The sequence below is a fragment of the Gambusia affinis genome, linkage group LG22 (genome assembly GCF_019740435.1).
Source record: "Gambusia affinis linkage group LG22, SWU_Gaff_1.0, whole genome shotgun sequence".
In the NCBI taxonomy this organism is placed as follows: domain Eukaryota; kingdom Metazoa; phylum Chordata; class Actinopteri; order Cyprinodontiformes; family Poeciliidae; genus Gambusia; species Gambusia affinis.
In genome coordinates this window covers 5376299-5399171 of record NC_057889.1, presented here as the reverse complement: position 1 = coordinate 5399171, position 22873 = coordinate 5376299, and the positions used below count along the sequence as shown (strand labels likewise).

The 22873-nt window shown below is 36.1% G+C and overlaps 2 protein-coding genes across 3 annotated transcripts in view; one reads left to right on the top strand and one right to left on the bottom strand.

Moving 5' to 3' along the window:
* Positions 1 to 203: 203 nt before the first annotated feature.
* LOC122824878 (adenylate kinase 7-like) lies at positions 204 to 8824 on the top strand. Its single transcript, XM_044105724.1, has 18 exons — positions 204 to 408; positions 496 to 639; positions 2127 to 2241; positions 2339 to 2433; positions 2534 to 2644; positions 2756 to 2839; positions 3343 to 3431; positions 3524 to 3614; positions 3718 to 3795; positions 3970 to 4119; positions 4260 to 4388; positions 6070 to 6178; positions 7272 to 7400; positions 7493 to 7564; positions 7660 to 7857; positions 8011 to 8228; positions 8307 to 8465; positions 8550 to 8824. The coding sequence occupies exons 1-18, from the start codon at positions 325 to 327 to the stop codon at positions 8583 to 8585; spliced, it is 2091 nt and encodes a 696-aa protein (XP_043961659.1). The 5' UTR covers positions 204 to 324; the 3' UTR covers positions 8586 to 8824.
* scara3 (scavenger receptor class A, member 3) overlaps positions 2615 to 22873 on the bottom strand; it is a 51963-nt gene continuing 31704 nt past the window's right edge. For both annotated transcript variants that reach the window (XM_044105725.1, XM_044105727.1), the window contains 3 exons: positions 21294 to 22857; positions 11446 to 11626; positions 2615 to 2685 (listed from right to left, as the gene is read on the bottom strand). In XM_044105725.1, the coding sequence (XP_043961660.1) occupies positions 22376 to 22857 (482 nt within the window). In that variant the 3' untranslated portion in view covers positions 2615 to 2685; positions 11446 to 11626; positions 21294 to 22375. The remainder of the gene's footprint in view (positions 2686 to 11445; positions 11627 to 21293; positions 22858 to 22873) is intronic.

Sequence of the window (22873 nt, the reverse complement as noted above, 5' to 3'; positions counted from 1 at the left end):
AATCAAGCTAAGGTAGCTTCATTCACTTGTATGTCAAGTTAAAAAAAAAAAAAACAATAATAAAACATAAGTAAGCAATGAAAGAAAATTATATAGGTGTAAATTTTTTAAATGGGTGGAAGGCCCCAATGTTTATGGATTGTAGAACCGTCCCTGGCCTCAATTTTGACGTAGCTTACGTAATCAACGTATCTCTGGCTGAACCCTACCAACCGTTTTCGAGTCCATAGCAACCGTTACGACTGGCCGAACCGAGCTGTTTTTGTCTCAGCAGTTTTCCTCTTAGCGTCGGTTATTCTGTGTATCTAAAGTAACATTTTTGTCATGGAGGAGAAGAGGCCACCGCTTCCAGCTAAGCGGGTTTTCGTGAACGACGTCCATACGTATGTTTCAAAGCACGTCGCCGAGGTAAGGGGTGAAAAAAGTTCGCCGTTTCGGTACCAGTTAAAGTCAGATAACTGTGGTATGTTCTCTGACTTTATTTTACCTGGGAAGATGATAGGACATGTTGAACCTCCTGAGGAGTCGGAGGATTCTGACTCAGACGATGAGGAGGTTCCCCAGGAGGAACCTCCCTTTCAGGTCGTAGGAACTTCCATCAATGAGGAAAAAGTACAGAATCTACACAAATTGTATGTGGTGAGTCAGCTGCTTAACGGTGCTCCTATTTATTTAAAGAGAAAAAAATTAAATAAAATCACGTCGTAAATGCAGACTATTGTGTAAACCAAAAAATTACGATGGCTCATAAGAAGACGAATAAAACTGACGGAAGTTGTCAGCACATCATGGATATGAATGTGATAGTGATGAATTGGAACACAAATGTTTTAATTTAGCTTTTAATCATAGCTCTCAAATTATTATATTATAGCATAATGCAACAATTATAAACCCAGTTGTTTATGGGACAATTGATCAGGGGTTTTCAACTTGAGGCCCTGGGGCCATTTGTGACCCATAGGATCATTTTTTGTAGCCCACAACCTCAAGTACTAACAGATAGAAACTTGGCCAAATTTGAGAATTTTTTAGTGACTAATATATGTTTTCCTAACTGGAAAATGTTAGGTAGAAAATAAACAGTTTTGTTTTAATATTTAGCTTTTAATTATGGCAACATTTTACTCAAAATGTTCAATAAGTTGGCTTAATACAGCCATGGTTTGGGTAGAAGGTTTTCAATGTCATCACTGCAAATATGAACATTTTCTATGCCAACAAAATAGAAAACATTTGACCCAAAAACATTCCTTAATTAAGACAAACATCTGCAACCATTTTTCTGTCCTATCATAATTAGTTATTTTCTACTTCATTTATACATTTAACATTTAATTTAAAGCTGAAAAAAAATCACAGTAAAATCATTTTATGTTGTCATCAAAGTAATTAGTCAAGTAAGAGTAAAAAGTATTCAGCAAAAGTACAGAGTAACTGATCAAATTATGAATCATTTAATACTTAAAAATTGCATCATTAGATGAACAAAATATAAAGCTAAGTGGAAATTTTGTTATTTTAAGGACCAAAATGACAAAATGCAACAAAAAATAAAAGATCAGGCAAAATAATTTCTACAAATCAGTTTCCATCAATATAAAAACTCATAAAACTTTAGCAAAAACTGTAGGATTGTGTCTGTGTCTGGTGAATTGTTGGTTTCAGTGGGTAGAAAATCCAGAAATGTTACTCAAGTAAACGTAAAGATACTTCATAATAAAAATACTCAAATAAAAACAAAAAGTACAAATACTCCTAAAAGTACATTTTGTCAAAAAAGTTACTCAATAAATGTAATTGAGTAAATGTAACTAACGCCGATTACTGAAAACGCAAAACTACCTCCATATTCATTTAGCAATAATAAAATAAAACACTAATAATTGTAATTTGATGTGTTAATCGGATCTTAATCCCTGAAAAACGTCAAAGTTTTATCTCGGTTTTGGAAAATGTTATGAATTGCGTGTAAAATTCTGGCGTGTCATTTCCACCAATGAATCAGTGTAAATCCACAATAAATGCAAACTAAATCACCAAACTCTGGCTTTTAAATTTGAGTGAACAGTTTAAATAAATCATTAACACGAGTCTTACTAACATCCTGTTGTGATTTCTGCCAGTCCCCAAGCAGAGAGGAGCTGCTGCAGGTGCTGCTGGAGTGTGATGTTGTGGTTTACTGCGTCACCGAAAGTGCAACTCCACAGCAGATTGAAGAGGCAACATGGGCAATATCAGGCAAGAGTTAGAAAACACAACTGTAGCGTTATCGACTGGCTTTCTGGTATCGTTCACAAATGAACGCTGCATGTTTTTATTGTTTTTTTACAAACAGTCCTTCAGGAAGATATGGCAAGCTTTGAGACCCGGAGATATTTTATTGTCGTCTCCACATTGATGACTTGGACAAATTTCAGGATTTCAGATATAGTAAACCCAAAAAAGTCTAAATCTAAAAAATTATGACATCGTTTAATTCTAAGATTTCTTTTGTTATGTATATATATAAACTAATTCATTTTTATTTCAGAATGATGCAGGTCTCCCTTATTTAGAAGAAGATTTTCTCCGAAGAAGGCCTCATCCCAAGTTCAGGAAACACAATGAGCTGGAGAAACTGGTGCTCAAGTTGCCCCGAGGTGTACGTGATTTCACCGTCCCACAAAGCAAATTACACCAAAACTATGGAGACAAATAAGAAAGCAGAACTGTAAAATATATATGTATAAATATATATATTCTCATTTTTCAGAAAACATCTAAGCTCAAAGGTTACGTTATATGTGCTGGGTTTCAGTACGGAATGGGAGAAAATCTCTTCCACTACTTTTTTAAGGTAAATACAATAAATCCCTTATGAACACATAATTTGTATTAAAAAAAAACAACTTATCAAGTATTTTAGTGCAGATATCTTACTGTGCTTGAAATAAGACAAAACTAACTTAAAAATAACTTTTCAACATGATATAGGAGCTTGTTTTAAGTCAATCATTTCTTAATATTGGTGAAAAAGTTCTAATTCTATTGGCGCCGTCACCTAGCAACGCCAGCCCCGTCACCTAGCAACCCAGTTCTAGTTCCATTGGCAGATTATTTAACTTTTAACAAGACATTTTCCCATGTTATCAGTTAATTTATCTGCCAAAGTATTTTTTCAAACAATATTAAGGAATTATTGACTTAAAACAAACCCGTATAGCTTGCTAAAAAGTTACTTTTAAGTTAGTTTTATTTCAAGTGTAATAAGATATTCCCAGTAGAACTAAACTAAAATTACTTGGTAAGGTTTTGTCTTTGTAGTGTATTTTACATTTTTGTCATTTGCATTTTGTTTAGGTTTCATGGTCAATGCAGGAGCCAAAGGTTCCCATATTTGGAAGTGGTGAAAATTTTATTCCCATGATTCATGTTTGTGACCTTGGAAGGTAAATTTATTTATCAATGTGTAGTGTTGTTGTTGTTTGTTATTTGGGGGAAAAATTGGATCAGAACTGAACTGACTTCTAATTTATTACAGAGTGGTCCAAGAGATCATTAAGGTGAAGCCAAGCCCAAGGTACATCGTTGCCGTTGATGATTCCAAGAACACGTTAGAGGAAGTTGTAAAGGTAGCATTTTACGTTAGAATTAAGTTATAATAACAATATTGTGTGTAAACCAATAAAATGTTGTAAAATGTTTATTTGATCTTGTTTTCTTTTAACTCTTTAGACTATTAGTGAAATGCTCGGGCCAGAAAAAATCTGCAAGTTACTTCCAGAAGACGCCATCAAAATGAACGCTTTTAAGGTACAACTTGTATAAACAAACTCAAAACAAATCTTATTTTCAATGCTTTTACCTTTAATTTTTTCCCCAAAATCCCAAAACATGAGATGTAAAATAAAAAACTTGCAAAAAAAGAAAAAAAAAATCAGATGAATTTAATATTGATTCAATAGTCCAGCTTGTTCCTGGTTCCAGCCGGAAGAACTGGACTGTCTCAACGTCAACATGCGATTGGATACTTCTATAATCAGCGACTATTTGACCTTTGACTGGACGAGTGAAGAGGGACTGGTGAAAAACATCAAGAGCATCGTGAAGGAGTACAAACAAGCAAGACAGCTTTTTGTAAATATTGAACTCTTCAAATCAGAGTGTTGTTTGTGTCAAAGGCGTCTTTATTTAAATATTTGATAAATTAGAATCCCTTTTTGCTAATGAGCTTGTTTTCAAATGACAGCAGTGTGTTATATTTTTATTTTCTGTAGCCCATTAAGATCTGCCTGATCGGCCCTCCGGCGGTGGGGAAGACGACTCTGGCCATGAAGCTCTGCCAGCACTACAAACTTCATTACATCAACGTCAACAACATGTTTGATGATAAAATTTCTCAGCTGGTCAGTGGAAACACAAAATGCAACAAAAGAGACGCTCACTGTATACTGCCCCCTTGTGGAAATGATTAGGTGTTTTCACATGTTGTCAAATCCAAAAGTCAAAGTGTTTTGTTGTATTTTTAAACACAAAATCTTACCAAGTGTTTTTGGTTTAGTTTCTAGTACAAATATTTTGGTACACTTGAGATAATATAAAACTAATTATAAATAACTTTTCAGTAAGAAACAGGAGGTCGTTTTAAGCCGTATTGATGAAAATGTATTTGTTCCATGGGATAGATTATTTCACTTACAAGACATTTTTCCCATGTTATAATCCAGCAGTACAGAATGTATTGATAAAACCTGTTCACAAACGCTTCAAATATCAATGAATCCTTAAAATTAAATAATATTATTGAACATCTTTTCAGTCACTCCAGGATTTTGTGACTGTTTTTGTGATTTTTGCAATAAAAATTAAAGTGTTTGTGGTTCTGATTTGGAAATATTTGATTTCCAAATCAAATAACTCGCTGTATAGATTATGGGCTATAATCAGACATCAATTAAAGCTGAGGCAGCTGGTTAGTACAAGTAAGAAAGTTTATGGCAATTTTTGAGAAAAATCTACAATAAACTTCAGTTAGTGTAATTTGCCAGTTATTACGATAAAAACAAGTGCAGGGTTTTCTCGATTTTGTGTGGGTTTCCATGATAATTCTCAAGAAACTGAAGGCCACATAAAAGTTGTGGTGGGCCACGGGCCTTGAGTTTTTACACGTTATAAGTTAATTAATTTGCCACTGAACCTAGTATTTTTCCATTAATATTAAGGAATTATTGATTTAAAACAATCTCTTATTTCTTGCTGAGGGGTTAGTTTTATATTATTTCAAGTGTACTAAAATATTTGCACCAGAAATTACACCAAAAATACTTGAAAGGATTTTGTGTTTTCAGTGAATATATCAGGATTTGTACTAAGGATGCGAGTTATCCATCAACAAGTTCATCCAAATTTATTGTTGATCGAGTAGCCCTTCATTTTATGAATTATTTTATAATGTTAAAAAATGCACATGCTTCAATTTTAACATTATTTTGTGTTGGTTGTTTTTAATACTAACTGAACAAACAGAAATTTGTGGTTTTCACATCAGCCTGAACTTTGGACCTGCCACAATGGCTGGGCGAAATTGTAATAAAAAGCACCAGCTAATATTCTAAATATAGATATAATAAATGTTTTTACTTTTTCTGCAATATTTCCATTTAAAAGAACCGATTATATTGTTTTAGATTTGTTTTTCTTGTCATTTAAGTTTTACATAATTTTTCATCCTACAGAAAAAACTGTCCATCATTTTTTATTTTTCAAAATTTTATTTTTATATTCATTTTAAAGCTTAAAAATAGAGTTAAAATTGGGATTTTTTTAAAAAAATTACAACGTTTCCTAAGGTAGATATTTATCTAAATATACAAGATTTCTTTTCTCCAAATCTTGTGACATTTGGGCATCTAAACTAGATTTTGTCTGTAGGTTATAAACGTTGTCGACTTTTCACTTTACTATTTTTTAGTTGGTGTTTGTCTATCACCAAAAATGTCAAAGTAGAGCAGCTGCAGGTCCATGTCCCCGTATGACAAACATAAAGAGATGTTTTCTGCTCACCGTGTTTGTTTCTACGTTTTGCAGGAGACGACGATAGCTACTGAGGAGTTTGAAGAGGAAATTGGCGAAGAAGCTTTAGCTGCTGCACAGGATCAACTGGAATACCTCCAGAAGACTCTGGAGGACAACGAAGGCGAGTCGACAAAAGAAAAAACAACAGCAAAGAAAGTTTTCAGTCAATGAAGGCTGAAAAATCCCAAATCCTAATACACGCACTGTAAAACATAACTTAAAAATGAAAGTTCACCTGCTGCCCTGAAAATCCGATTTAAGTCGACAAGAAAATTGTTTTGGTTTTAACTCAGAAATTAAAGTTCATGAAGTTGATTTAACAACAGAGACAAGTTGTCTAAACATTGTTTTTAGGTTTATTAATCTTGAATTGTGAGTTTTAACTTAACGCTGCAATTTAAACCAAATAATTATTTCACAATTTGTAAGAAAGAAAAACTGTCCTCACCTGGTTAAAGAGCCACATTTATCAATTATTTACTCACAATGTCAAGTTAAAATAATTTCTTATTTTACTTTAGAATAATTTAAATTCCTGTTTCAAATTGAAAGAACAAAATTTCTGATTTTATAATGAATTTTATTAAATTCAGCTCAAAAACATTTAGTGTGAACAGAACATTATCCTCGAGCTAATAAAACACAAGAGTCAGATCAACGTAACACATTTCTACCTCAGGATATAAAAACATGCCGCTAAGCATTCTGGGAAATAGTTCCCACTCCTGTCTTTTTTTGTTTTTCTCCAAAGCAGTTTTTGCAGTGCTAGTGACTCGCATTATTTGTGACAGCAGGCAGACAGGAAGGAGGGAGGACATGCGGCAGGGGCCGGGAGTTGAACCCGCGACGTCCTGGTCAAGGACCAGGGCCTCCAAGCGTGGGGCGTGCTAAAACCCCCGGCGCCACCACAGCACGCCCCTTTCAGTTTTTTTTTAAGTGCTAAACTAAAAACTCTAGTTTATTAAACTCTTGGAGTTTTGACAGGATTAATAAAACGTTAACACAACTTACTGCTGTGAGTTTATCTTTCACAAACTCATATATTTATATTCAAAATATATGAAGGCTAAATTTCTTTAACTTAAACAGTAGAAGATAGTAGACACAACTACTTTTGGGGCTTTTTCAAATGTTTTACAGTGTACGGAAATGTCCTTGGATTAAATCTGACTTTAAAAAGCTTTGATGTTGTTTGATTTTTGCTGTTTTTTCAGGTATTCTGAGTGAGGACCTGATTTGTGAGGTTCTGCGTGAAAAGCTTTTCTCTAAAGGATGCAGGAACCAAGGGTTTGTTCTGGATGGCTTCCCTGAGACTATGGATCAGGCAAAGATGGTTTTTGCTGGCAAGTTTTATCCGTCAATATAGCTTTTATTGAATTTATGAATGAAGACGCATCAGTAATATTAGTAAAACTGTGATTTTTATTCTGTACAGATGAGAGTCTGGAGAACCAGGATATAGATTTACTGTCCAAAACGCCGTGGTATAACAAGTCAATCACCCCAGGTTCTGCTCATAGCATCAACTAGTCACTGTAGTTAAAATGCATCAACTCACAATTGCTCAAATGTGTTTTTTCTTCTTCCATATCTGCATTACAGAGTACATTTTTGCCCTCCAAGCACCAGATGATTTCCTGATCAAGCGAGTGCAAGAGCTTCCAGAGAGCGTAGTTGAGAAGATGCACTACACCCAGGACGAATTCACGTCTCGTCTGGGTCTATACCGCCATCTCAGCAATGCTGCAGTAACCTTGTCGGATTTTTTTGATCACCGGGAACTCCATCCAGAATATTTAGGTAGTCTGGAAAACCATAATTGACCACCGGGGGTCAGCACAGCAAGTTGATTTGTACCTATTATATTTATGTAAAAGGAGAAGCTGCTTGTATTAAAAAAAAAACAACACCCTTGGAATATCATGGGAGAATATGATGTTCTCCTTTTCCCAGACATCAGCTCAGATGATTCGGAGTACACATGTACTATGAAGAAGATTATTGAGATCATAGGGGAGCCCAAGAACTACGGCGGGACTCCAGAGGAGCAGGCGGAGCAGAAGAGAAAGAAAGAGGAAGAGAGACTGCAGAAACTGGCGGCGGAGGCAGCAGAGAGGAAGGCGAGGAAGCTGGCTGCTCTGGCTGAGATGACGGGTCATTACGAGGATTGGGTGAGCTCAGACACCAGGAGCTTTAAAAAAACGCATCAAATTTAAAATGCCTAACACCTGTGAGTGTGCTTTTTGCAGAAGAAGAACCTGGGGATGGTGGAGGAACAAGAGTCTGAAATGTTGGAAGCCAAAGGTCTTCCTCTCAGAAACTACCTGATGAAGTACGTGATGCCTTCGCTGGGCGAGGCCATGCTGGAGTGCTCCAAGGTCAAACCAGAAGACCCCGTCGACTTCCTGGTGCTTACGCCGCAGCCTGTCACAAAACTGGTCCACGTGTTGATAAATCTGTCCTTTTTTAAAGGTCTGTTCTGCTTTTCGCAGGCTGAACATCTTTTACGGAACAGCACAGAAGACTGAACAACATCAGATCTAAACGTCATGGACAGATTGAGATGATTGATTTGTGATTTCACTCAAAGTCTTTAAAATGTTATGATAAAAAGTACAGTTTCAAGCACTTAATCCTCTAATCTAAATTCAATAAAAGCAAGTTTTACGCAATAGAAAACGTCACATTTTGTCAAAAATGTAAAATCTTCACTTGTAAATGTTAAATTGCAGATTAAAGAGCTGGTCTTTATAAAAGGTTCACTTCTTCCATTAATAACTCTTAATTGTGAATTTTTGGCATCCTGTATTTAGAGAAAACCAATTAGAGAGATCTGAGTAAACCTTTGAACTCAAAATTATAAGTTACCAAACTAAATAAACAGTTTACATAACAAGTGAAGCAGCAACGTCCAAGGGATGAAAGAGACAAAATGCAAGGAAAAAAAATCTGATTGGTCTAATTAAAAAAAAAAAAAAAAAAAAAAAAAAAAAACTGTGAAAACTTAGTCAAATATTCCAGATTTTTTTGGCACCATCTTTACTTTCAGTTGCATAAAATATTTTTAAAAAATCTAACCTTTAACACAAGTGTTTATTACTTGCAGTATCTAATCTGACCATTCCTATAAAATTAATGTATTTTATATACACTTAGCTTTTCTTTTGTTTTGTTGATTAGTGCTATTTTTGTCACTCTTCTAAAGGAAAAAGACAAGAGAACATAAGACAGATGGAAGCTGATGTGCATGACTCACGACGAGGCTTTAGAAAAATGGCTGCTTGCCAAAAATCTGTCAAATTCTGGAGTCACAGCCATAATTTATGTTTAAGCGAAACATGAAATATCTTCCAGGTCTTTTAGTTAAAAATGACTAAAACAGTTAGAATGTGATAAATTGATTAAGAAATGTTCAGCTTGCCATAAGGCAAAGTAGTGAAGATGGTAAAGGAGGTAAAAACCTTCAAAACATTGAGCATTTTAGTAAATGTTCATGGCGCTGTGAAAGCAAAACCCAAAACTTCCCAGCAGATTTGACAAGTAATAGGAACACTAAGTGACTAAAATACACTTTTAAAACATCCTGTGACAGAATGAAGTGTAAACTTTACCAAACATCCGTAATTTTTGCGGGTTTGTTCTGGTTTTGGTTCTGCTCTGTTTGTGGCTGCAGATGGTGAGTGACTCAGTCCTGACTGAGCTGCAGAGCCAACACTTACTGGAAGAAGCTGGATTATTCCCCCAATGTTTCCAGTAAAGACGTGTAAAGTTCTACAGTTCACTAAAATCACTAAAAAAAAGGGCAATAAGAATTATTGCTCGAAAACATGGCAAATATCCAACAAATACATTATTTTGTAATTTGAGGTTATTGAAATTCAATGATTTAGTTGATTATAATATTTTGTTGGTTATGTATAAGGCACACCTAAAAACATTGCCCTTAAACATCCAAAAAAATTTTGAAAAGAGAGAGAGTAGTTATAACCTTAAGGGGACACAGATTTTTAAGAAACCTAAATTTAGAACTTGTTTGAAAGAACGATGTACTTCGATACAAGGAGTCAAACTGTGGAACGACCTACAAAACGATGTTAAAAATGTTAAATCATTACACATGTTTAAAAGAATGTTAAAGATTGGTTTTTTGAAGAAGTATGAAATAGTATAAAATCAGAGTATAGTATCGTTCAATTGAGATTGATGATTGATCTTGTTTCTTTGTTCTTCCTTTGTTTTCTTTTTTTTGTCACATAAGAAAAATCAAAAAAAAATTTTTTGTTTTTTTGTTGTTTTGATCCATAGTTGAGAAAAAGGGGCAGATATTATAAGATTATTTTCTTCTTTCTGCTACCTTTCATTTCATTTTTTTTTAATTAAATTTTTTTTTCTTTGTATTGAATGAAATGAATAAAGATTTAAAAAAATTAAAAAAATAAAAAAAATAAACTAAATACTGTATTTTCCGTCTGAGCAGAAATACAATGCAGTATATATATATATATATATATATATATATATATATATATATATATATATATATATATATATATATATATATATATATATATATATATATATATATATATATATATATATATATATATATGTTTTATCACCAAAGCAAGAGGAACACAAGTTAAATTATCTGCCTGTTCTTGGCAACAATCATAAATATCACAGTTGTCAGATCTCAGGTATTCCACTGGTAAAGCCTCCAGTTCACCACTAGGTGGCACAGAAATATATTTTTTGGAATAGAGTAGAAATATCCTTTTTATGTCCCAAAGTGGGGATACTTTTGTGTAGAAGAAAAAAAATGACAGATTCACCAACATACTGTACATAAGGGCAAAATTACACCATAAAATAGTGCGACTGAGTAGAATCATTTTAAAACAATGTTCATGTGTGTTTGTGTACATCTTACCTAAGATCTTCTCATAAAAGTAACAGATCCTGGAGGGGAACCCATACAATTAAAATAAATGTCTAATAAAGATTTATAAAAAAATATCAAGTGTATCAATAACCAAAAACTGCCATCACAGTTTGTGTGACTTGGTAAAAGTAAGTGCTAACAGAAAGACTCTGCACTGGCCATCTTTGTTTTAGTTTTGTGTTTTTGTAGGAAATACATTGTAATTTTCTCCAACGTACCATCTGTTGCAAATAAAGGATTTCTTTTTTGTTGTTGATCCCCGTGAGCTGGTAAAATTACCAACGGTGCCTTGCAGTCTGTATGCATAGCATGAAGGGTTTACTCATGTAGTGGACAAAAATCTGATTCTAAACTTGTATTTAGGTTTCTATTTTCACCCTACTTTTGAATAATGTCCAAGAAAGAAGAGAGGAGTTGTGGACCAGATGTAGTGTGTGTGTTTATACCTGTGGAAGAGCCGGTGAGTGGACGGTGGTGGTTCTGACCATCTGGGTTTATCTGCTACGGTTCCAGCAACAGCATCCTCTACCGCTCCAGTGGTGGTCACAAAAACACTCACACACACGTTGGAAACGACCCGCACCACGCCTGTGGTGGTCACCTAAACATGAGCCGGTGGTGAAAATGCTGGAGGAGGACCACACACACACACACACACACACACACACACACACACACACAAACACACGCACACACACACACACACATACACACACCACTGAGGACAGCAGTGAACCCTCTCAGTATTTCTTGTTGCATCACACACATTATCCACATAATATATCCAGTCTTTACGCATTTAAGAATAAAGTCCTAAATCATTCTGTTTCATTTTAACATTATTGTCAAAATTTGTTTATTTATTCCTGGAATTTATTTTGTTTAGTCAAGAAGTTGTTTCTCAAGTCAGACGTTTATTGCCGTTTCAAGTTCTGTTACGCTGCTCTTGACCGTTGGTGGTTACCATAGCAACCAGTAACCGACAGCTCCGCTCCCCTTTTTCTGTTGCCTTGGTAACTGCTACAAATGACCACGTATTAGAATCAACTCTGTGTTTTCTTTACAAGTAATATACTATAACATATATTTTGGGTTATTTTAATTGCATACAGTGTTTCATGAGTAATTTTTCTGTGTTTGTATAAGTTTTTAACTGTATTAATGTGCATTTTAGCCATTTAAATTCTTTGCTCTTTAATTTTACAAGTGCTAACTGCTGCTAACTGCTATTAGCTACTCATTGGGAGCTATTGTGTTGTAGTTTGTTTAGGGTTATTTATTATATTTTATTTAATGTTTGGTGGCAGAGGCTGCTGGACTGACGTTAGCCGCCAACTTGACTTCTTCTTTTGTTAGAATAAGTACAGCGAATAAATACTGGAATTTAGATTAACATAAAGGAGTTATGTGTGCATATAGACTCCATCAAGCTACAACTACACTAATAATTTGAGTTTAACAGCATAATTTGCATTTGTCAGAAGAGAGGCTGGCCCTGTGTTAGTGAGTTTCTGAATACAGGCTTGCTTTAGTGTGCATGCAAACCATTTAACCATAACTAGGCCCCAAAGGTCAAACCTCACATGTTTGACCTTTAGGAGTCAACATGTTCACTGTGTTGTCAGGGGAAAAGTGTTTTTGATAGTTTCCTGAATGAAGGTCTGCACAGTCCATCAGATTTCAGGTTTGAACGTCTCAGTCGACACCAATTTAAAATTCAAAATACTACAAAGTAACGATTCCATGTATGACGCTGCATTAAAAATAACAAGAGGAGTAAATTTCCACCAAATTCTTAAAAGTTTCTCAAGTTTGTTTTTATAATTTCTGGACTTAATCTGAGTTTCCAAAGTCAAGCTTTTTCAAGAAAAAGTTTTGTTTTTTCTATAAAATGTCAGTTTTTCCAACTTTTCAAGGTCAGTACCTCCAGGTTTTAGTTGCACAATTGCAAAAAAGACACTTTCTATTTATTCTGAGTTATATTATGTTATAAAACTATTCTCTTTACAGTTGAACTCCTCTGATTTTTTTATAACTTTGCATAAAACAATAAAAATTTCCTCTATTGCAAAACTAAAACTGTCCACTCAAATAAATCTTTATTCCAGCTTAACTTCAAACATATTCTCTGCTGTATTATAATGTTGCACATTCTTCAGAACCCCATCCAGTAACTTCTTCTTTTTGGGATTATGATCAGATGGCAGTCTTATTAGGAGTGAGCAGCTAACTCAGACCAGTTCCTCTGGGGCTGTGAAGTTGTCAGATCATTTTTCATCCTTTTCTAAGCATGTGGGATCCTGCTGCTCCATCTGGCAGACATTTGTGTTTGTGAATGTATATTTTCAAAATTAATCTTTTCATTTATCTGAAGTAATTTTCTGATTTATTCCACTTAGTGTCAGATTAAGGAGTTAATAGTTTGAAGTTTTAAACCAGCTGTCATTATCTAATTTGTGTATGAAAAAAACAAATCTGAGTCTATCGCTAGTGGGAGAAATGACTTGCGTTCTTTTACCAAAGACAAGAGAAATCCTAGAATTGCTCAAATCTGACACTGCTCCATTATTATTTACATTTTGCAAAGAAGGAAATTGCACTCAGGTTTTCTTCAGAGGTTTTTGTGTCATTTCCTCTAGTAGAAGCGCCACCACAGGCGAGGAGGCGAACAGCTTTTTCAAACAGTTTGGATTTAACACAGCAGGAAAGTGAACAGCACCAGCTGAAAATGTAGCACATGTTGCAGTTCCTCTCAGAATCCCAAAAACTTGTTTATGTGCAACTTGGAGGTGTGTGCGTGTCCTGTGACACAAAGCCCTTGTCAGAATATTGTATCTATTTGCTTTGCAGCTTTGGATTCAATTTTGTTCGAGGCATGGCAGTGATGGGATGTGATGCACACCAGCTGGATGCCAGAAACCTTAAAATAAATTACATGGAGTCCTACCAACCTGCTGTGACGAGGTTGCATTTTGGGCAGGAGGTGAGCATGGTTTGTCAAACCGCAATTTTACGACAATCAACACACACCAATGGAGGCAGGCCACAGATTAATGAACATGTGTCAAACTCAAGCCCAAATCTATAATACCTTCTTATGTGGCCCTTTAGACTCTAGACTAAACACTAAGTGAGCTTAAATGTCATCAATCAAATCAATGCAGTTTTTATCGGTTTACTGCCAAATTACATCAATCAGTCCCTCCAGTTTCTTGAGAATTATCATAAAAATTCACACAAAATCAACAAATCCCTGTCCTTTTTTGCGCTAATAAAGAATTGGGAGTTTATTGCAGCTTTTTCTCAAAAATTGTCAAAAATTTCAATACTTGTACTAAACAGCTGCCTCAGCTTTAATTGATGTCAGATTATAGTCCATGATCTGTACAGCGAGGAATAAAAAGTCATAAATAAGTGCAAATATTTCCAAATTATTACCACAAACACTTTGATTTTTATTGGGGGAAAAAAATCATAAAAAGAATCACAAAATCCTGGAGGTACTGAAAATATTTTCAATAATAATATTTAATTTTAAGGATTCATTGATATTTTAACAGTTTGTGAACAGGTTTTATCAATACATTCTGGGACAACCGGCCCTTTAAGAGCATTCAGGATCTGGATTTGGCCCAAAACCAAAATGAGTTCGACCCCGTTGGATTAGATTCTTCAGCACACAGGTCCACCTCCACTGGATCTAGAAGTTTTCTGCATTTTATAAACAGTTTGGGAGGTTTTTACGGGGAAGGGAATGTTGACGAATTATATTTCTGTCTGGTTAATGACGCCTGGCTGATTTATGACACTGACCTCCAAATGACTCTTTACATAACACTACAACTATACTTTATGTTGACAGTTAATGCTAATGTTCATGTCTGTGGTTGTTTACTGAGTAAAACCAGGACGTGTGCAGCAGCTTATGTATGAAACCGAGGTCATTTTAATGTGAACTGACCGGCCTTTCTCCCATGTGCTTAACGGCTGCTGAGTCAACTCACAAGAAGAAGAAAAAAGAAAGAGCATAAAGGACAAAAAGCAGACAGCACAGAGTCAGAGCAACCAAGGGGCAGAGCAAAGTGAGAGCTGCACTTTCCATCCAGAGCAGCTGGATTTCAGTTAATCTAAACATAGGGACGGAAAAGGAGACAGAATTTTATATTTGCAACTCCTCCCAAAAACAGTGGACGAGGCTTAGCTTAGGGTATGAGTATTTGTCTGGACTGGGTCATCAAGTTTTTAAAGAACCAGACCTCATTTTAGTGAGGTTTTATTTGAGTTATTCCCCAGCTTTGGAAGGCTTCTGCATAGTTTATTCTCACAATTTTTAAAGGGTTTTGCTTCCCTTTGCTGCACAGATGACACTGAGGCCCATCTCCTCGTAAAGCCCGGTAACATCTCTGATCTATCCTGGGAAAATCAGCTACAGATGTGAAGAAAGCTTGGACACTGCTACTGTCCCGTCATCTGTCCAGAAACTGGATTTAGAACGTGTAATAACTGAGAAAATACATATTTTATCCCGTAATATATGATAGAATAACTTTTACCTGAATGAAAACGGTATAAGAGCAGCCAAAGCTGTCAAACTGGTCTAATAATGAGTGTTTATAAAATAAGATGTATACCCATAAAGATGAGTTTAAATGAAATTTAAACCATCAGATTACTGTTCTTTACAGTCGAAGCTTATAATGAAAACCTGAAGTCTTACGAGGCTTTGACAGAACGTGGCATGTTTATCAGTGAGAGAAAATCCACCAACCCACAACAAGACCACCACTGCATCACTCCCAAACAGCAGTGATGGTACCAACAGAGAGAAAAATCAGCAATTACATTCAAACGAGCTGTTTGGAGAAGCAGAGAAGCTAAACAGGAGGGCAGATCATCTTCCAGTGTAATTACAAAATCCAGGACGCTGCAGGTAAACAGCTCTCCCACATGTAAGCAAAAAACAAATCTGTTTAATTGGGTCCAATTTTACCTTCTTTTAACTCACAACTGGGAATGTGGGGCAAGTTCCCTCCACTGGGGATGGGAGGAATGTGATTCCTCTGTTGTTGTTTTCCTGTTTGTAAAACGTTTGCAGGTTGAACTGATGCTGCGTTCAAACCAAACGCGTCAAAAATGTGTCCGAAGCGCCGAGTTCGACGCGTGTGCACTCTGAAGTCAGAAGCTTCCAAAGGGTCAATAGATATACAGAGTGGGCCATAAGTTTCCACATATAGAAAATATAAACATTTCATAATGGACAACAGTTTTTATTTGTGTGGGACTCTGTGTAATCGCTGCACGTCTTGGACCACTTTGTGGTTGATCTGCAACATTTCCAGTTTTCTGAAACTTGCAAAGTTTTTGCACAGTGTCGTCTCTGACGCTGTTTCCATGTTTCCTGTTAAAGTTTCATGCAACCATCCGACTGCTTCCCAATCCAGCCATCAGTGTAATTTCAATTCTTTGCTCTTTTGTCAAAAGCATCTTCTTGGGTATCTGAAATATAAAAGAATACATTTTACATTCTCCTATGTATGTAGACTTATGGCCCACCCTGTACTTATCATATTGGTATAAAAACAACATGTTAAAAGTCAGAGTTTTTTATTTTATTCTCTGCGTTACTTGCTGACTCACTTTGGAGCAGGTGCGGCTTCACTCTTGGTTACCTGAGCCTGACTGAAACTCCCAGGTTGTTTGTACAGCTGTGCATGTAATGAGCTCTTTGGGGCCCAGTCAAAGTCAATGCTTAGCTAACGTCTCAGGTTGTGTATGTTTGTGGAGGTTAGGTAATGTCTCGATGTGTCACATTCCTTCTGCAGGTCTGATGAGAAGGTGAGCAGCACTGTGCCCCATGCTGACTAACTTATTTAACTTATAATATGACATGTTTCTCATGTTGTAAGTGGAATAATCTGCCACTAGAAAGAGTACTTTTTCATCAAATGATCAACTTAAAACAAATCTCTGTATCTTATCAAAAAGTTACTTGTAAGTTAGTGATGTGTAATAAGATATTTTCAGTAGAAAACTGACCGAAATTACTTGGTAAGATGTTGTGATTTTTGCACATTGTTTGCAAAACAGAGGAGCCGTTTAATTATGGTTGAGGCTCATCGTCTTTCTGACAGCAGTAAACATAATAATTCACAGAGGAAAATAACTAGAATGTATCGTGCAAAAGTTCCTGAAACCTTCTTTTATTTTTATATGTGAACGGCTTTCACTGCACTATTCAGTGAAAAGTACAACCTTGAGCTAAACTCCAAAAAATCCCCAGCAAGTATTTAAAGTTGGAACGGTTCCTTCAGCCGAGCCAGCAGAAATCTTGCCATTAGGTGTGTTAGTTGGAACATCTGACAAGTTTGAATTTACTAAGAGGAATACATGAAAGCTTTTTTTATATGTGCAGACTTTTTCCACTGACAAAAAAAACAGTTCCATAATGTTCTTTTGTCCATTTGAAAATAATTATTTAAGGGATGTAGCACCTCTGCCCACTTCAACATGCAACTGCTCCCAGGCTGAGTGAACTTGGTAGCTAACATCCGACGCTCTGGGATTCGTTTTTGCTGCCCAAGTCGCTGCCTGTTTCCAAATCAGTTATGTAATGTTCTGTTTGCACTTGGATGACCTGAGATGTGATACTGTGACTGTCTGTTACTGGTCCTAACCAGAAACAGTGCTGTCACACGTTTACAACGGATTACATTGGAGAATAATTTGGATCTGACCACGAAGACGTTGGTTTAGATCAACTTTTTCAGGGCGAGGATTATTCAACCTATTTAACAAACACTCACTGACCACCTGATTTAAAATGGCCCCACAATAAAACCACATCTTAATATATACACCCTGAAATTAAAATATTAGCTTATTATCTGTATTCGTCCTAATGTGAAGGATGTCGTTGTTTCCAAAAGCAACAAATGTGAATGGTTGTTATTTACACATGTTGAAAGTGTGGATTCTAAGGTTTCCAATAATGGAAAACATTTGGAAATCAAAAAAGTTTTTTATTACTATAACTGCTGGGGGCATTAATAGTTTTAGGGCTATTTGTAATTAAGAAGCATAGAAGAAAAAAAAGACTTATTATCCTAGTGCTAATAAATCTAAAAACACAATATTTTTAGTTTACTTCTGCCTCTTGTGAAAACAGAAAGGGATTCAGAACAAATGATTCAAGTAGAGAGAAGTCTCACAATTTTGGAAAGAAAGGAAATGCGTTGAGATTTCTTACTCTACATGGATTGTCATGTTGCACAGAAAAATAGGGAAATGCCTGAAAGTACCAATTCAAGGCGGATAGGGAAAGTCTTCTGTAAACAAAGCATTCATTTGTTTTCTTTAAAACATCTGTTTTAAAGTCTGTCCTAATACAAACATTCACAAATCCTACCAAGTTTAGATAACTTGTTTAACTGGAACATAAACCAGATGATATTTTGCATGCAAAGCAACACAGTTCTGTGAACTGAAAGTGCATCATGGGCCACATTTTTGACTGCATGCAGTAAAAGTTACAACAACAAGCTAAATATAACCAGAGCCTGACAGGAAGAGGTGACATGTGCTTTTGATTATTAACAAATTCTCCCCCCGCCCACGTGCGCTAAATGCTTTAAAGTCATGGACTAATGCTAAAAAAATAAATAAAAATAATATTTATTGAAGTTCAACGCAAACCAGTCGCATTTCATCACAACAATAGATTACACTTTTAAAACATTTTTAAGAGCTAAATGAATAAACAAGGCAGATATTTTACTGTCACACATTAACCGTAATTGCTACTTAGATGTTTGTTGCATCATATATTTACAAATATACAGATTTGTGACATATTTGTCTTTTTATGTTTCATGTTTTGGAAATTTGTAAAGTACTTTCATTTATTTTATTTTCAAAATGTGATCAGCCAACAGGGACGTTACGCAGAGTATCCATTTGCATTCTGCATGTGGAGCTGGGAGGGACAGCTGTAAGAGGACCAGGCTTCTGGTGAGTGTTTTTTTGTTTTGTTTTGTTTTCTTCGGAGGTGGAGCTTATGGTACTATGAGGCAACTGTTGATAAGATTAGGAGCAATACATAAGTTTCTAAACTTCTTCTATTGACCCTTTGCACGCGACGTCATGCTCTTCAGATATCGGCCGCTCTGCCTAAAAGGCGTCAAAAAAACCCCCCAATGAACTTCTTTAAAGCCTATAGAAAAGATAGGCAGCCGGTAACCTAAAATCGCTTTTATTTAGTTGATTTTACTTTAAAAATGGTGATAGGGTGCTGCACGGTCGACTGCACAAACAGACAAGAATGCAAACCAAACTTGTCATTTTATTGTATAACTTTTAATGAGGAAAGACGCAGCGGCGATGGACAGCCGCCATTAATCATAGTAACTGTCAGCTCTTGGTGTAACCGCGGATTTGCAGCGAACATTTTTTACAAGGTAAGAAGATTAATGTTCATATCAGGGCTGAAACAATTTTAGTACCTCAATTATTAAAATTCCTTGAGAAAGTTAAATTATGTTTTATTATTTTTCCGTACAGTGTTCCGGCAGGTTTACTATTTTTGTTGTGCGGAGCTCTCACTTCCGCCTGAGTTGTTGAATAAAGCAGCATAACGTCCAGTATTCAAGTTCGGTCTGGGAGGTTTTTATTGATTGATGATAATGTTCAGGTTTTTATTGTTTTTCGGGAGACCAACATGCATCCTTAAAATAACTGGCAAGACGCTTGGATTACCGGCAGCTTTTCTCCCCCCGGAGCTGCTGGTTCAGAGTGAAGAGCAGGGAAGAGCGCGTTGGGATGATTTATACAGGTGAGCAGATAAACTGAACACTGCGAGCAACTGTGCTTTAGATGTGTAGCTTTACAGACGAACCGGAAAATGTATTTAATATCATCCTGGTCTCAACAAATGGGTGGCGGAGCTCATCGTGGCGGCATGTAGCTGGTAGATGTTTAAGTGTGTATTGAACAAAAGAGTCAAATCCCATCGCTAACATGGACACAAAAGCTATAAATGGCTTGGCAACGTCAGAGTTTATACATAAACAAAAAGCTGCAGTATATAAATTTTTATAAGCGTATTTTTGAGCCTGCCTCTTTATTATTAAATTGAGTACAGTTTCAAATTTTTTGAATAACTTTTCTTCAGGTTAACTTAGAAATGAGCTATTATTGTTATAGGTTCATTTTATAAACTACAGAAAAATAATTGTTGGGGAATCTCAAAAAAGAAAAATTGGACTGATGTTGATATCCGATAGTAGCACCGCTGTTGTGTTAGATTTACCAATGTTTGTCTCTCACTTCTGACGTCCATCATGGCGCCTGGAATGATCAAGTGACGTAGTGGCAAATGGTCAGTAATGGCTAAGGAAGTAGCTAGTTTTAGTCACTTTTTAAAAAGAATCACTAGAAGGGTGATTCTTTTAAGCCTCTTCGTTCTTGAACTGTTTTGGTGCCGTCAAACTTCAGTGCCATGTTAAAAGCTGACCAGTGACTTGCATAACAGACTAAATCCAATGCAGACGCTATAATTTAACTTTGGTCATAACTAATTAAAGCTTCCAAGAATATAATAGCAAGAAAAGTAAAATAATATTTAGTTATTTTAATGTTTTGTTTGGCTGACCTCTCGTTTCTGATTTAAATTGAAAATCATGTACGATCTTACCTTTATTTTATATGACGTTAAGCCTCTATTGTTCTCCACAAATATTTATAAAAAAATAAACAAAAACTCATTTTTCTTTAATTTTCGAAAATCTGGCAGCCAAAAGAGAGGCCTTCGACGGCTCTGCTCCGTCTGTATGTTATTTCTCCAACTGTTTTCAGTCTTCGATGCGTAGAAAAAGAGCCCAAGTTGCTCGTTTTCCCTATGGGACTCCGCACTGCCCCCAGAGGTAAGGCACAGCACTGCACTGCATCCGGGTCTTTATTCATGTATTTTAACAGGCAATGCGTAAATTCAGCAATTTTGACTCGCAACATTTTGAAAAAAAAAAAAAAAAAACAAGAAAAGCATTTTATGGAAAATTTAAGTGGACAAATATATTTTGTTATTTTTACTTATTAAGCCACACGTCACCGGCGCCCGTTTCCACCAAGTATTCGTCATCAAGCAAGATGGCAGAGCTAGCTAAGCTGTGCTCGTTACGTCTTTGTTTACGTATTTTCCTTTAATTTAGTAATCCACAGACCTTTCAACTGATCACCAAAAGAGGAAATAATGTCACACAACATCTTAAAAGTTGATAAGTTTGTGTGGGGGAGCGCTTACCAGGCGATAGCGAAGATGACCGTCTTCTGCTTTCCAGCGCTACAATCAACCTAAAATAAAATCAGCTGTTTCCTCAATATACCACTATTCTTCACTGCCATTTCTTTGTTCAGTTTACGCAGAAAAACCGTATTATTCAGTGGTGTCCAACTTGAACTTTTACTGTTTACCTTGTTTGACATTTTAGACCACATTATCAATTATGCTTAATGTTTTCTGGAAATCTGATGTAATTTTGTGCAGCTATTAAACAAATTCACAGCGAAGATATCTGATCATAACATGGTACATTCCTATCAATACCTAAAACTTTCTTGTACACATTTCATGTGCCAAAATTTCAGTTGGCACATAAAATGGCTCTTAAATGCATCAAATAACATGTTTCCATGAGAACCCCAATTGTTTATTTATTGTTAGTGTCACCTCACAAGCTGTAATATATGAAAAATATATCTTAAAAAAGAAAACAAAGTGAATGTGATTCCTTCATTTTTTTTTTTACAAACCAGCAAGTTAATATAATTGTTTTCAGAGTTCCTGCTCTGAAATCTCTTTAGGTTTCATGTTTTAGAGATAATAAAGTGCTTTAAATTGGACATCTTTCTGTTTATAGTAAATAATTTGATTCTTTCCAAATTCATGGTTACCATCCTACTTTTAAATGTTTTTTGGGTTGTTTTTTTTTTGGCTTAACAAACCTCTATGTCACATTCTTTCATTCTGGTACATTCTGAAATAAAGACCTATTATGATTATAATTTTTAGTTAATCTGGATGATACACATGTGCCATATGAAAAATACAAATACAATACAAATAGAATAAGATAAAATTTCACTCAATAGTTGAGTCCATAGAAGGCTGCTTTGGTCTTCCTTATTCCATTCATCATCACCACGTTTTGTCAAATTCCATTGTGAAGCCAGTGTGCTGTATGTTTTATTTAGTCTTCATGGCTTTGCACAATCCAATGAATGAATTCTTGTGTGTTTTCAATTAAAATCAGTATTTTAGTTCCAGAATGGTCATTCCTCAGCTTGTGCGTATAAAAACATTGCACTCAGACTCTTTATTCAGAGTTACTGTCTCTTGGAGCCAGCAGCAGGTGTCACGGTTTGTTGCTGAGGCTCATGCCTGTACGGTAAGCCAGGAAGTCCAGGTGTACCTGGTGGTCCAGGTGGTCCTGTTGGCCCAGGTTTTCCTCTCGCTCCTGGAGGTCCGGTGATACCTGGTAGTCCTACATGGCCCTGGATTCCTGGAGGTCCTTCAACTCCAGGGATGCCATCAGAACCAGAGGGCCCCAAATCCCCCTTTTGGCCCCTTTCCCCTTTGGGGCCTGGAAGACCGATTGACCCCTTGGCTCCTTTTAGACCTGGGGGCCCTCTGCTGCCAATAGGGCCCTGTTCTCCTGGTGATCCTCTAACACCAAGTGCACCCTTCACGCCAATGGTTCCACGGCCTCCTATAGGGCCTCTGTCGCCTTTACTGCCAGTAAGGCCCATGGGTCCTTTTGGGCCAGTCTCACCACGGTTTCCTTTGGCCCCAGGTGGCCCAGGAGCGCCTGAAAAGAAAACATC